The 14,061-nt window shown below is 41.2% G+C and overlaps 1 protein-coding gene across 1 annotated transcript; it reads left to right on the top strand.

Annotated features, from left to right (window-relative positions):
- The first annotated feature begins 39 nt into the window (after window positions 1-39).
- On the top strand, window positions 40-13,839 carry ehd1a (EH-domain containing 1a). Its single transcript, XM_014006161.1, has 6 exons — window positions 40-831; window positions 6,699-6,796; window positions 10,002-10,243; window positions 10,894-11,064; window positions 12,130-12,294; window positions 12,603-13,839. The coding sequence occupies exons 1-6, from the start codon at window positions 443-445 to the stop codon at window positions 13,134-13,136; spliced, it is 1,599 nt and encodes a 532-aa protein (XP_013861615.1). The 5' UTR covers window positions 40-442; the 3' UTR covers window positions 13,137-13,839.
- The last annotated feature ends 222 nt before the right edge of the window (window positions 13,840-14,061 follow it).

Raw genomic sequence — 14,061 nt, forward strand, 5'->3', positions numbered from 1 at the left:
GACATTAACTGAGACTTTTAATTTGAAGGCATTTCCGGGTCATGCGTGTCTTCCGGTATGGTGGTTTCTGTCGCGCTACTAAGCAAGTGGCTAATTTCTTTTAGGTTGTCACGGTTTCTCCACCGTCTGTCGCGTGGCATTAAACGATACATATCCGCTCAGAGTTTGGCATTAATGGTGGAGTTTCTCTGAGTGAGTCAGCCAGACTTAGACTTTGCTGAGGGAGAGTCCTCCCTTTGACTCGTAGTGCGTGGCCACTGGCTAGCTTAGCAAAGAGGGTGGGGATATAAACTTCAAGACCTCGCCCCAGTCGTAGCTCGACTCCAGCGACTGGCAGCTTAGTCTCTTTGCGGCGCGAGAGACCCACTCCTCGCTAAATTAGCTAATCATTCAAGGGGCGACTGGCACGGAGGTGTCATTTAAGGGTTGAAATTTAGCAACAATGTTTAGGAAGAACCTGAAAAAGGACCCCGAGCTGTTCCAGAACGTGTCGGATGGGCTGCGGCGGCTTTACCGAACCAAACTGTTCCCGCTGGAGGACACGTATCGATTCCACGACTTCCACTCCCCCGCGCTCGAAGATGCCGACTTCGACAACAAGCCCATGGTACTCCTGGTGGGCCAGTACTCCACCGGTAAGACCACCTTCATCCGGCACCTCATAGAGCAGGACTTCCCCGGTATGCGGATCGGCCCCGAGCCGACCACAGACTCTTTCATCGCCGTGATGCACGGCGACCAGGAGGGCGTGATACCGGGTAATGCCCTGGTCGTCGACCCAAAGAAGCCTTTCCGCAAACTCAACGCCTTCGGAAACGCGTTTCTCAACAGGTAACGTCAGCAACAAGTTTTCAAACTTCTGTTTAAAGCAAACCAAATGCAGCAAAACGCCATAACTGTACAAAATTAGCTTTCACAACCCCAATGCCATTCATTCACGCGAGTGTCAAGCTCCACTTGGACATTAATTAGAGCAGATGCGTGGGAAGAATTAACCCATAATAATACACCATATGTGATTTAAGTCATACAAGTACTGACATGAACCACACCTTTTTTTTAAAGGCTGTTGTGCAACATTTGCGTCAAAGCCAAGTGTGTGAATTTCCCTACTTTCTTTCTTTCGTTTTGAAGATGTCAGATGTCATCATACAGGTGGTAAATGCACCCTGTGTTCAGTAGGGCTGTGTATTGGCAAGAATTTGGCGATACGATACATATCATGACAGAGGGGTCACGATACGATATACCCCGATATATTGCGATTTTTTTTTGTCCAAAAATTCTATTAAATAAAAATCTCTTACAGGGAAAAAAAATGAAAAATCAAAATTCATTGTCTCAGAAAATTCTAATATTACATAGACATACTTTTGATACATTTAGCTGTGTTCTGCTTTGTATGTATTTTATTTTATTTGTTTCATATTTCTTATTTCATCCATGTTTTCAATTATTGGACTAAATTTGACAATAGATAGTTTGAAAATATATTTTTTGCAGCTTTTAGTTTTTAATATTAATTTACAATACGGTCACCCAACACTTAACAATGGTCTCTACCTCAAGAAGTAGAGGAGCCAAATGGCTGGCTCACTGCTGCCAACTAGTGGTCAGAGGCTGAACTACAACATAAACATGAACAGCTGGCAGGAAAGTTGACATTTTAAACCTTAATAAAAAAATCGATACAGTATTGGGAAATGAAATATCGCGATATTTCAGTGTATCGATATTTTCTTACACCACTAGTGTTCAGCAAAAAAAGAGGCTTTCTATTATGTTATCTAATTAAGTCGAAGCTATTTTAATTTCACTTTAGAGGAAAAGCAGTTGATATAACACTAAATACTGTATTTTCAGACAACTCTGAAAGAACCATTCTACAGATGAGGGGTTCCCAAATGTCCAAACTCAAAAGAAGTCTTATCTGGACCCAAATCAGTGGTTATGGTGAAGTTTGAGCAGAATGTGTTTGTATAAACGGCACAAATAGTATGGAAGTTTGTGTTTGGGAGATTTCTTTTTCTTTCTTTTTTGAACAATGCTTCTTGGCAATTTTTTTAATTTAATTTGAAAGCCTGTTAATTTTCCTTGTAAATGTTGCCATATTTGCAAGGAACATGAAAAAATAGCCAAAACATCTCTGCCAAACAGCTTAATTTGCTGTTGCTATTGATACTTGCTTTGAGCTTCTGGTACCCCCAATAATCAACCAACACAAATCTCCTTACATTTTGTGCTAACTAAGTACATATACTTAAACATGGTTACCTGTATTTGCAGTAATTGTATATCAGGTGGCACAGCTTTTCCCCCACACTAGAGGTAATTAATTTTAAGTAGGGCAGCTTTTCTATATTTTACTATCATTCTAGGTGGCAAAGCTTTTCTAGCAGAGAGAAGTTGCCAACCTTCAGAAAGGTACAGGCCCTGAAAACAGTGTGTTTAGAGAAGAAAGCTAGCATGGCTGTCACTGCGCTTATTCTGTTTGAATAAATACATTTGGGACACTTGCTAGGGAAAGCATTCTTTCTGCAGACCTCACAGAGTTCAAATTAAAGACCAGCTGCTATAGATGCGTTTTTTTTTTTTGTCCTCGTGTCACAGTATGGCAGCGTGAACATATGCTACAATGCTTGGGAACATTCTGACCTTGTGTCAGTGCTGTAAGTTTCATGTCCTGCCTGTAAGTATTTCCACATCAGCTTCAAGCCAACTCCTTTTTTAACCTATGAAGTTGTATAACAAAAGGGTTAAATGGTTTTATTGTCCCTCCCTACACTGCGGTTGTGTGATATATTTGCATCAGTAAAACGATTAAGTAAGCAGGTGTTTCAGTATCATTGTTACAACATTTTAACTCATTGGCCTTTGTTTAGTGAGCTCTGGATTATAGAGTGTTTAAAACATCTTTGGCATTTCCTAAAGTGTCTTTAAAAAGGATATTCTGTCTGACAATTCAGCTTAGTCATTCCAAATATTCTGATGAGTCACGAGTTTTCCACGTGGGGCTAAAAAAACCCAATGCAATTTAAAGGATAATCTGTGAAGAAAAAGAATAATTGAACATTAAATAAATAATTAACACAGTTGTGTGCTTTAAAATGACGATCAAAAGGACCAAGAACACTTAAAGATCCTAGTTTCCCATTGACTTTTATGAACCAAACTCCTCCCCTTTCCTAGTCAAGAGTGCAAGGTGCTGTGAGTCAGAGCCTGAATGACAATGCTTAATGAAAGCTTAAACACTTGAATCCTGCCGCACCGTGTGTGAATTCATAGTGACATCAGAGCGTGCGAGTCCTGATCCAGTGACTTCCTGAGGATGTGGGGATGTCCCGTTCTCAGTGAGCGATAACACGGTGTCACCCCGCAGAGCCAGCCGAACAGATGGACAAATAATGCCCAAACAAATGGCTAATGCACGGACAGCGATCCTAATCTGCTGCCGGTGTCCAAATATTCAAGTTTGTTTAGTTGTCCTCTGCTGTAATGGGAAAAACCCTCAAGTAGAGACTTGCTCAATCTACTGATACGTTTTGGCATTCCTTCCTACCATTCTTGTAGAGTGTCACCCTTATCTTCCACGAGAGCAAACTCATTCCAAGTACCATCATTCAGAGTAAAAAATGAGGTCATGCTTTTCCACATAGCTCTTTAAAGGAGTAGGTGGTGTTTGACTTCACAGACCATAACTCTCTTCTCAGAGTTTATTAAATACTTCAGAGGAAACCAGATAAGGCTGTGTATAAATAAACAGGCTATTGTTCATTGTTGCATAATTTGTCAAACTGTTGGAAGGAGTCCTTTGCGTCATGGAGCTTGTGACTGCATAAATTCACTTTGCATCGTTGTCTATGAGGGTTTGACTGGTCAGACGTTGGCTTAAAGAATACATCGCTAATCTTTAAGTCAATGTTTGACCACATAGCCAGTAACTGGTCTAGAGTATTTATTTAAATGTCAAATGCATTACTCCAAAAAATATTTGGATTGGGTTAATTGACCACATTTTTTCTCCTATTAACCAGAAGTTTCTACAAGTCTAGTTGATTCTGTGCCATACGTTGGAGCAGGCACGAGATAAAGAGACAGAATAAATGCACCTCTTCTGTGCGACTCTTAACTATAGTTATTGAACTTGTCCATTAGCCCTTAACTACCAGGCTCAGGTGGGATTTTGCCCTGAGTGTAACCAGTTATTTATGAAGATTGTAAACAGAAATTAGTCGTGGGATCCTCACACTTTGAGCTCACTTTTAGTTTTGGCAATCTAAAGTTACACAAGGCATTTATTCACATTATTAGTGTTGTGTAGAGATCATTTTGTACCAGGTGTTTTGACTGAAGCATTTCAATTCCTCTTTGCAGCTTCTGTCAAATGCATATTTATTTAGTTCTTCTTGTTTTTGTTTAATTTCCATACCACTGCAGTTTGAGGGCCTCTGTGTATTTCTGCACTCTCTGAGAGCCATTAGTCAGTAAAACTGGAGTCAGCAAAGCTCAAGTTCCGCTCTGACCCACCCGGCCCACACTGTCCTGTTCCGTTCTGTCCTGTTGTTCCAGGATGCTGACTCTGCACTTTACTGAGGTAGACACTCGTTTAGCCTTACAGGGCAAACACAAAAATACACGAATGCACCAGCACGTGTTGGGGAAGTTGGTAATTTAGTCACAAACCAATACGTTACAGAAAAAGGTGTGGGAATAGTGACTCGGTTCCTGTTCGCGTGGTCAGTAGTGTAGAGGTTACGATGTGAAGGAAGGCTGAAGGTCAAGCAGTGGAGCAGAACAACTACTAATACTGCTCTATCATCTGAGGTGAAATGTCCTCAGAAAAAACATGTCTCTTATTTCTAAGACCTACTCTCAGTAAACTCTATCTCTCTATCTCTCGAGTTTTTCGACCTGTGCTCCTTCAATAAGCTTTGTTTTTGAGAATTCCAGCTCAAAATGTTCTGAATGTTTTGCCTTGCGAAGCTCCGTGTGGAAAAATGTTTGGACAGAGCTGAATGGAAAATCTGAACCAAAGATCCAGCTGAACGTCAAATATTATCAAATATGAGAGGGGAGGGGGAAAATGAGTTTTCTTTGTTGGTTAGTGTTATTGTAATATAGCACGAACCATAGAAAGTTGATCTGAAAAGCAATTTTCTCTTTTCCTTTTTGACTCGGTCTGTGTAGATTTTTTTATTCCCCCCCTTGCACGTGGTATAATACCTCTGTTGGGGTCTGTGGACAGTCTGTGTGTGTGTGTGTGGTTGCAGCAGGAATGTGAAATCATGGTTTCCCCGGTCTTATGACCTGGTGCCTCTGCATTCATGCTGGGAGTACCGTTTCAGTTTGGCTGAAGGGGCAGCAGAGCGAGAAGTAAAACTGTGGGATGTCTTTACAAACTCCCTCTTTGTCGTGAGTTGGACTTTCTGGATTTGTGTAAAACAAGTCGTCCCCCTCACACTTTGTAGTGTCTGTGTTATTCTGGGTGTGTCTTAGAGAGTCAGGGTTTGTAACTCATTTCTGAGACCCTGTTGTGTTGTAAATAATGTTGCTCAGGGAATGACTCGGGTCTTTAAATTTTAAAGCTTGTAGTTTGTTGTCCCAACATTTTTCTGTGTGATGACTCAAACATCAGCGGCGGGGGGGGGGGTCTTCTTCAAACAAAGCCTCTGTGCTGTTCAGAGAATCAGCATCATCATATTGTCTCGCTTTGCTGTGGGAAATAACATCCAAACAGTATTTAAAGTGTCAAATAGACTCAAACAATTAATTAGTTCAGCTTGATTGATGATTGTGCGTCAGATAAACACAAAACCTAAACAGTAAACCACAGAACAATTGCCTGCATAGTTATGAGCTTTTACCTGTATACAGGTGTGCCTTGATCACTTGAGTTATAATTTCTACATGGAAAAAGTCCAGTTCTATAAGTGTATGTAGTCCGTTTAAAAATTAAATTAGCTATAAATGAAACAGTTGCAGCCTTTTTTTTTTAATTTTTTTTACCAGGGTAGATTTTGGTCTTATTGAAGCAGAATCCTAAAAAAATAAACGTGTTGACACAAATCAAGCTGCACCTCAAGCCCCACAGCAACCCCACGGGTGGACCATAAATTTACATTCAATTGAAAACTCACGTCAGGCCTTGGATGACTGTCAAAGCAGTTCAGTGTCGCGATCAGTTAATGCTGTTTTTATTTTTAAATGTGAAAACGCCGCATTTATTGGTTCTGCTGTTTCTGTTGAGTGATTTACTTCTTTTCCATGAAAGTCACAGACAGATCTGTTTGTTCCCATCATCTCTGTTATTGAGATAATTGTGGTGATGAACCTAACTGAAAGTAACCACTGGTTTTACATCAAATGAGCCTGGCGTTGGTATACATGTTACTTTTTGGTTAAAAAAAAAAGATAAATGAACAGTAACTCAGGAGGTGTTGAAAATGGGGACTATTTCTTCCTCTCCTACACTAGTTTTCTGCTATAGTGTTTGTTTGTGAAACAGTAGTAACTGAAATGCTTCAGAGTGGTGATAAAGGCCAGGCTTAGGGATAAACAATCTCACTCAACTGGTTTTCTGTTCCCTCTCCTTCACTTTTCCACTCTTATCCTTCATCTCTCTCTCTTTGTGTCGTGCCCTCACTTGTTTTCTTTTGCACTCTTCTGTGTCTTATTTCTTTGTATCTCCTCTTCCTCAGGTTTATGTGTGCTCAGTTGGCCAACCCTGTCCTGGAGAGCATCAGTATCATTGATACTCCTGGAATCCTGTCAGGGGAAAAACAGAGGATAAGCAGAGGTCAGCTTCTCACACACACACACACACACACACACACACACACACACACACACACACACACANCACACACACACACACACACACACACACACACACACACACACACACACACACACAATGTCATTAAACAGCTTTTTTCATGCACTCGCCATCGACACTTGTTGGCTCTACTACACCCTCTAATCTTAAAAACTTGAAATGGTTTGTCTTTAGAAGAGACACCAAATAAACCCACAGGAAGTCACAAGTTTAAATATAAAAAGCAAACCTGCTCTAAACGGCCTACATGCTCTTTCTTTTCCCAGAGTCGTTCTCTGGTATTCTCTTTGGCAGGTTCTCTGGAGACGACAGCAGCATAGTGCCGTCAAACCTGTATTTAACACTCTCACTCCCTCAAGGCAAAGCCTTGCTGAACAGCTGAATGTAAATGTGAAGGAGATCTGAGCAGGAAAACCGAATGCAGCACCTCGTATGTCATTTCCTGTCAATGCAGATGTAGTTTTCAACAGCTCAGTGCGACCTTTTCCCTTTGACTCCAAGAGAAACGTCATTTTTTTCATTTTTAGTTTATCTTCTTGAGTTATTTCCTTTGTGCTCTGTGGAATTTTTTTTCTCCACTTGCTGCAACAATATGACCTTCAGGGTCATTTTAGTATTGCTACACACACTTTTCAAGCTTTTGATGATCTTACAGAACATAGGAAGAAGATAAAATGCAGCTTCTGCTTTTTTTTTTTTTCCTGATTTGAGCTGTTTTAAGAGGAAATGCATGTACAGGCAGCAGGGTTTTGTGTTCTCTGGTGAAAGGAAGTAGAGTAAATGGCGAACAGAGTTTTCCAAAACGGACCCCTCCCTCCTCCAATGACTGTATTCCACTGAGATCTCTTCATCAATCTGCTTTAAATTGAATCTAATTTCCCATAAGACACAGCAAGAGCCAAGAGGGAAACAACACGAAGCACTGATTAGGAAATTTGAGATTTTCTTGCAGACATAACTTTTATTTTGCTGTTATGTCTCTTGAATAAAGGTTACAATAACATTTAATTAAAAATGATTAATATATATATAGTATTTTTAGTTATAATGGTACAGCTAGTTGACAGTGTTTGCATACCAGTGTTTAGTTAAAGCCGTCCGCATCCCTCAGTTTTGTTTCCCCTCTATACGTTCCTCTACATTCTTACAAAGGCTCATTCTCCCATTTTTCAGCAAACACTCGTCATCCTGTACTTTGTTTCTGTATAAACACAGATGCAGTACTGTACTCCAAAGAATTACTGTACAGACTGTGTCGTATATAAACAGTACCGCTCAGATTGTGCGGCTCAAGTGTGACGGGCACATGCATGTCTGGGCAGATATTGGTTAAACTGCAGGAAACGACAGCATTGCATCAGAATTTTCCTCATGGCTAATCAGCTGAGAGGGGCTGTGTGGGACTTATCAAACACTCAAACCTTTTTATTTTTTAAAGATGCTCTAAAACACCCAGAGATTGTGAACTAGTGAAGTCAGTTTACTGGCTCGTATTGCATAAGCCTACGGCTGTGTTCGTTTTTGATTAGAGCAGCATTTACAGCTCAGTATTTGTTCCCGACGAAACTAAAAGATGTATTGAAACTGTCATTTTTGCAGAACTATTTGCTGACTTTTCCTGTTTTTAATTGTGGAGGAGTTGACTGTGTGAACAGTGACACACACACATCATTCAGCTAAATATTAAAAGTAAAAGTTCCTTGAAGCCAACTTGAAGTTTTCGGCACAAACCGTTTCTTAAAGTGTTTCTTGTTGGCAGACTTTAAACCGAGCTGACGTTTTACTGGTTGTTAGATTTGTTTTTGAAGGTTTAAAAGTGCTGGCAGGTGGATTTGGTTTCATCTGAACACAATCTGCCCTCATCTCAAGGCCTTTCTGTAAACTAAACTTTTTTTTTCTTTTAAGCAAACATCGTAATGAAAGCAAAACTGAAAGCAAGTTTCCCATAACCTAAGTAATGATTTGAGTGTTAGCTTCTCTTTAAACCCTTCTTCTCTTTCTTTTCTTCTCTTTGATTTTCATCTCTGTCTATATTTATCATGACTTCATAGCTGTATGTCTTGGTGTCCATGTGGTCCATGTGGTGCTCACAGAGCAGTTGTTGATGCTATAAGTAAGTCTGGACTCCAGCAGCTGTCTGTATCTGATGCCCTGTTGTGCGTTTTAAAAACAGGCTTTAGAGTGAGAGAATAAATGTCTTCCCTTTGCTCCAGCTGAGTTTTTACCCTCACTTATACAAACTTGTTTTTCATACTGTCACTTATGTCCATGTCTATATATAGTTTTCTTTTTACTTTCACTTTTACCCCCTCTCTGATTCCTTTTACATCTGTCCTTTTTTCCCCGATGCTCTGAAGTAACGGAGTCTGTCTGCCTTTTTGTTGTTTGGGAATTTTTAGGGACAAAACCCCGGCCATGTTGGAACGTATCAGCAGCAGCTGAGGCTTTTTTTTAATACCAGCTGCATTTTTTTCTGATCAGATGATTCTCCAGCTCTAATCAAAGCCACAACTCTGTTCTCTCCCTGCAAACTGAACACCAGCGACTCTGACAGAACCTGTTCTCGTGTTTTGATTTAGTGTGTTGTTTTAAAAATATGAAGTGGGAACTGAACAGAAAGGAGAACAGAAATGTAGAGTTTATCACTTTTTAATGTCATTGACCTCTGTAGAGTTTTAATCTTACCAGCTCAAAAGTATATTTATATTTAATTACGGGCAAGGTTTTTTTTTTTTTAATTTAAGCTCATATCAGGACTTTCTGTGAATGTATTGTCTCAGACTGAGCAGGAGGCCTTCGTTTGGAACAATCTTTGCTTTTATAGTCTCCTTTCTGTTGTGTCAGTCCACCTGGTTAAACAATAACCAGAAGTGGAAAAAAAAGACTTTTCTAAACATTACTTGTTCATCAAGCCTGAGTTATGAAAACAGAATTCAGAGTTGAACCTCTCTCGTGTATTTGTAGCACTGACCTCTTTGTCAAGTTATTGATCCCTGTCGGCACTTTACAGTTTAAAATAGTTTTTATTATTGTTGTGAAGCAGGTCTGTACACAAATTACCGACACTAACAGTGTTTCCTTACTTAAACACTTGAGGTTTCCCTGACCGTGAACCGATCTAATAATAATGAAACGGCGCCCTCACAGACCCTCCTCCCGTCTGCAGGTTATGACTTTGCCGCCGTGCTGGAGTGGTTCGCTGAGCGCGTGGACCGCATCATCCTCCTGTTCGACGCGCACAAGCTGGACATCTCCGACGAGTTCTCCGAGGTGATCCGCGCGCTGAAGAACCACGAAGACAAGATGCGCGTGGTGCTGAACAAAGCGGACCAGATCAGCACCCAGCAGCTGATGAGGGTCTACGGAGCGCTGATGTGGTCTTTGGGAAAAATCATCAACACCCCTGAGGTACACGTCTGTTCTTTTCCACGTTTTGAACAGTACTATTCAAAATATTAGCATCTGTAGCTAACAAGGATTAGCTTTTTGCTAAACTTTGAACAGTCTGTTAATGTGTCAAAGAATCGTCTCTGGGCAGGTCAGAACAGAAGTTTTTTATTTTATTTTTATTTTTCTTTCCAAGGACAACAGAAATCCTATCAGTGTTCTGAGGCTTGCTGTAACCAAAGATATAAAACAAACACTTTAAGGTTTAAATGTAATGAAAGTGGAAAAACTTATATTATCCTTTCAAATCCCATGTCCTGTCATGTGACCCGGTCTTATGAGGTTTTTTTTTTTTTTTACTGCTCGGTTAATGTTTGATTCAGAGACGCATTCATCAGCTGAAACCTTTGGATCATGTAGATCATTATTCATTGACTTTGATACAGAATTGCATAGTGGACATTTTAAACAGGAAGCAAAGCACAAAATTCTGAACCTTTTTAGCTTCACAGTTTGGAAATACATTGTCTGACATCCTATTTGCCGTTTTTGTAGGGATGAGCAGTATAATTGTTTTAACAAGCAGACTGCAGTGTCAGGTTTCCTCCTGTGTGAGTGCTGAGCAGATAAGTCAACCCGCTGGAGACTAACCTGTGCAAACTCGATTCCAGGTGGTGCGCGTGTACATCGGCTCGTTCTGGGCCCAGCCCCTGTTGGTTCCCGACAACAGGAAGTTGTTTGAGGCGGAGGAGCAGGACTTGTTCCTGGACATTCAGTCTCTGCCACGCAACGCCGCTCTGCGCAAACTCAATGACCTCATCAAGCGAGCACGCCTCGCCAAGGTTAGTCTTCACACGGCCCCGGGGCCTCAACCGTGCAGCCGAGATTCATATCAGTGGGGATTAGAGTCGAAAATCAAGTCTGGAAAAATGTCCGGCATTTACAGGTGATGATGTCAGAGCACGAAGACGTTTTCTGCTGTTAACATGTTTTGCTGTCAGCTTCATCAGATCTGTTAGATTAATGATTCAGAAGGTGGTGGATTTAATGCAAAGTTTCATCCAAATTATTATATTTTTCAATTAAATTGAAGTTCATAAAGTAAGCTGATGGAAAATATCTGTACTGTTCAGCTACCAAACCCAGAAAGTGCAACTACAAGCAAAACAAAAATACAAAGTTTTGAAGGTGATGGATTTAAAATCAGTAACTTTTTGACGTCAAGCAAGAAATTAATTTTTTTTATTTTCAAAATTTTTACAACATGACTCTTAGGACTCAGAACATTAATTTATCTTTTGCTGCTTTCATGTATGTTTTTTTTATTGGCTTGTTTAAAAACAAAAAAACATTACAGTTGTCTCTTTAAAGTGCCGGTGACGTGCATATTCTTCAAATAGAAAAAGTCATTAATAATATGAAGTCATGAATAACACACACGATTGAACACATTTTGTCACATAACTGGAATGTTTTCTTTTGAACTTAGCTCAGCCAAAGTGAAACAGGAAGTGACATCAAAGGGGAACTCTAACAGAGAAAACTCTCTGGTCTTTGTTTATTGAAACAATATTATTTGAACTCTGACTCTCCATCTCTCCGATAGTCACTCAAAATAATCTTAAACATCAGATTCTTCTCTACAGTCTGTGTTGTTGGCTGTTGTAGCAACGCTCTGTTCACATGCAGACATTCCCCTTTGACATCACTTCCTGTTACTTCACAGGCAAGTATCTCAACAACTCTTCATCTCAGCGACATGAAATTTCTTTTACAATATTTTATCAATGTCCTCTTTCTAAAAATGCTTTTCATATGTATTACAAAGGTTTGACATCACAGGCACTTTAATTGCACCCTGTAGAAACTCTGATCACTGAAGTGTTTCTTGTGTCGTGGACCTCCAGGTGCAGGCCTACATTATCAGCTCTCTGAAAAAGGAAATGCCCGCTGTGTTTGGAAAGGACTCCAAAAAGAAGGAGCTGATAGCCAGTCTGGGCGATATCTACCACAAAATAGAGAAGGAGCACCAGATCTCACCTGGAGACTTTCCCAACCTCGCCAAGATGCAGGTAAAATTAAAAACCTGGTTACAGCTGGACGTGGCGGTTCAGACAGGAAGTTACAGATGAAGTTGTTGTTTTTGTGTGCCGGTGTAGGAACAAACCTGTACTAGTGTAATGACCTTCCAACCTTTAGTCTTCACATCTTCGCCCTTGTTTCCTGCTCTTGCCCTCCAGGATGGGCCAGAACGGGAATGAGATTTATTTTCCCTGGTTTGTCAGGAAATCCTGCTTCTTGTATTTTGCTCCCGTCGGTAGCCATTGACGACTGATCTATTTCTATCTCTAATTCCTGTTTTCTCTCCCCGCCACTTCAGGAGCTGCTGAACAACCAGGACTTCACCAAATTTGCGGCGCTGAAACCCAAGCTGCTGGAAGCGGTGGAGGACATGCTCGCCAACGACATCGCCCGCCTCATGGCGATGGTGCGTCAGGAAGAGGCCGCCATGCCGAGCCAGACCGTGAAGGGCGGAGCCTTCGAGGGAACCATGAGCGGCCCCTTCGGCCACGGCTACGGCGAGGGGGCCAGCGAAGGCATCGACGAGCTAGAGTGGGTGGTGGGCCGCGACAAGCCCACGTACGATGAGATCTTTTACACCCTCTCCCCCATCAACGGCAAGGTGTCCGGAGCGGCGGCCAAGAAGGAGATGCTGAAGTCCAAACTGCCCAACACAGTCCTGGGCAAAATCTGGAAGCTGGCAGACGTGGACAAAGACGGCTTCCTCGACGACGACGAGTTCGCCCTGGCCAACCATTTGATCAAGGTGAAGCTGGAGGGCCACGAGCTGCCGGCCGCTCTGCCCGAACACCTGGTGCCCCCTTCAAAACGCGGGACAGTTCAGCAAGACTGAAGGTCCCGAGAGGAAGAGGAGGGCCAGCCTGGAGATCGGTCAGCACTCACGTTAAGGACTCTCAGTGCCAAAAGTTCAAGCAGGAACCGCATCCGCCTTCAAACTGTGAGTCCCCACAGGCTTCCCCGACACACCAGGACAAAGTGCTGTGATCTGTTTACCAGAGAGAGACTGGAGGGGTTCTGGGAGGGCATTCATTAGGGGGTTCAGGTATATAAGAAAACACAGGGCAGGGTGTTAGTTTTATAAATGATAAAAACAAGGGAGATGGATTATAGACTGATGGATTATAGACTGGATTATAGACTGATGGATTATAGAGTGATGGGGCTGAACATGAATTTATGCATTCTGTATAAATGTCTTCTACAGTCCATAATAAGTTGATCCAAAGATATAGTTTTGTTTTTTCTTTTGGAGAGAGTGAAAGAGGAAATAAAATAAAACAGCTGTTAAAATTGTTTTATCTATATTTTTGTATTTCCTGACTGTTAATTTTCTCTTTCCAAACACCTCCCATTTTTTTATTTTGTCAACTTAAAAAAACGGAGTGTGATTTGTACTTACATGGACTTGTAATGAATCTTCCACTGACGCACAATGATTGTTGACGCGTCATCAGAAAGCCTTGTTGAAAAACTGTCCTCTTTAAAAGCAAGAAAACGTATAAAAAAATTTCTAAAATAAATATTTGCTGAATGAATGTGAACGGAGTCTCGTGCTTTTATTCTGTAGCCTCTCGTCTTTGTGGGTCACTCCAAGGTCAGTTTCAGTATGTGCTCTGTAGGTCAGACTGCTGCAGAACCAATCAGGTCAGTTTGCACCTAACATTTATCACAAGTGAATATTTTCAAATTAAAAGCAGCAGTGAAACAGATGCTTGACATTCTCTGCAGTCTGAGCACATGTGGAGATGATTTGCAAG

Source organism: Austrofundulus limnaeus, unplaced genomic scaffold (genome assembly GCF_001266775.1).
Source record: "Austrofundulus limnaeus strain Quisiro unplaced genomic scaffold, Austrofundulus_limnaeus-1.0 Scaffold1, whole genome shotgun sequence".
Taxonomy (NCBI): domain Eukaryota; kingdom Metazoa; phylum Chordata; class Actinopteri; order Cyprinodontiformes; family Rivulidae; genus Austrofundulus; species Austrofundulus limnaeus.

Bases quoted from the DNA above. Each gene is read 5' to 3' on its own strand.
- ehd1a (XM_014006161.1), top strand. From the start codon at position 443: ATGTTTAGGAAGAACCTGAAAAAGGACCCCGAGCTGTTCCAGAACGTG. The intron at 6,797-10,001 runs GTCAGCTTCTCA...TCCCGTCTGCAG, and splicing joins AAAACAGAGGATAAGCAGAG to GTTATGACTTTGCCGCCGTG. The intron at 11,065-12,129 runs GTTAGTCTTCAC...GTGGACCTCCAG, and splicing joins AGCGAGCACGCCTCGCCAAG to GTGCAGGCCTACATTATCAG.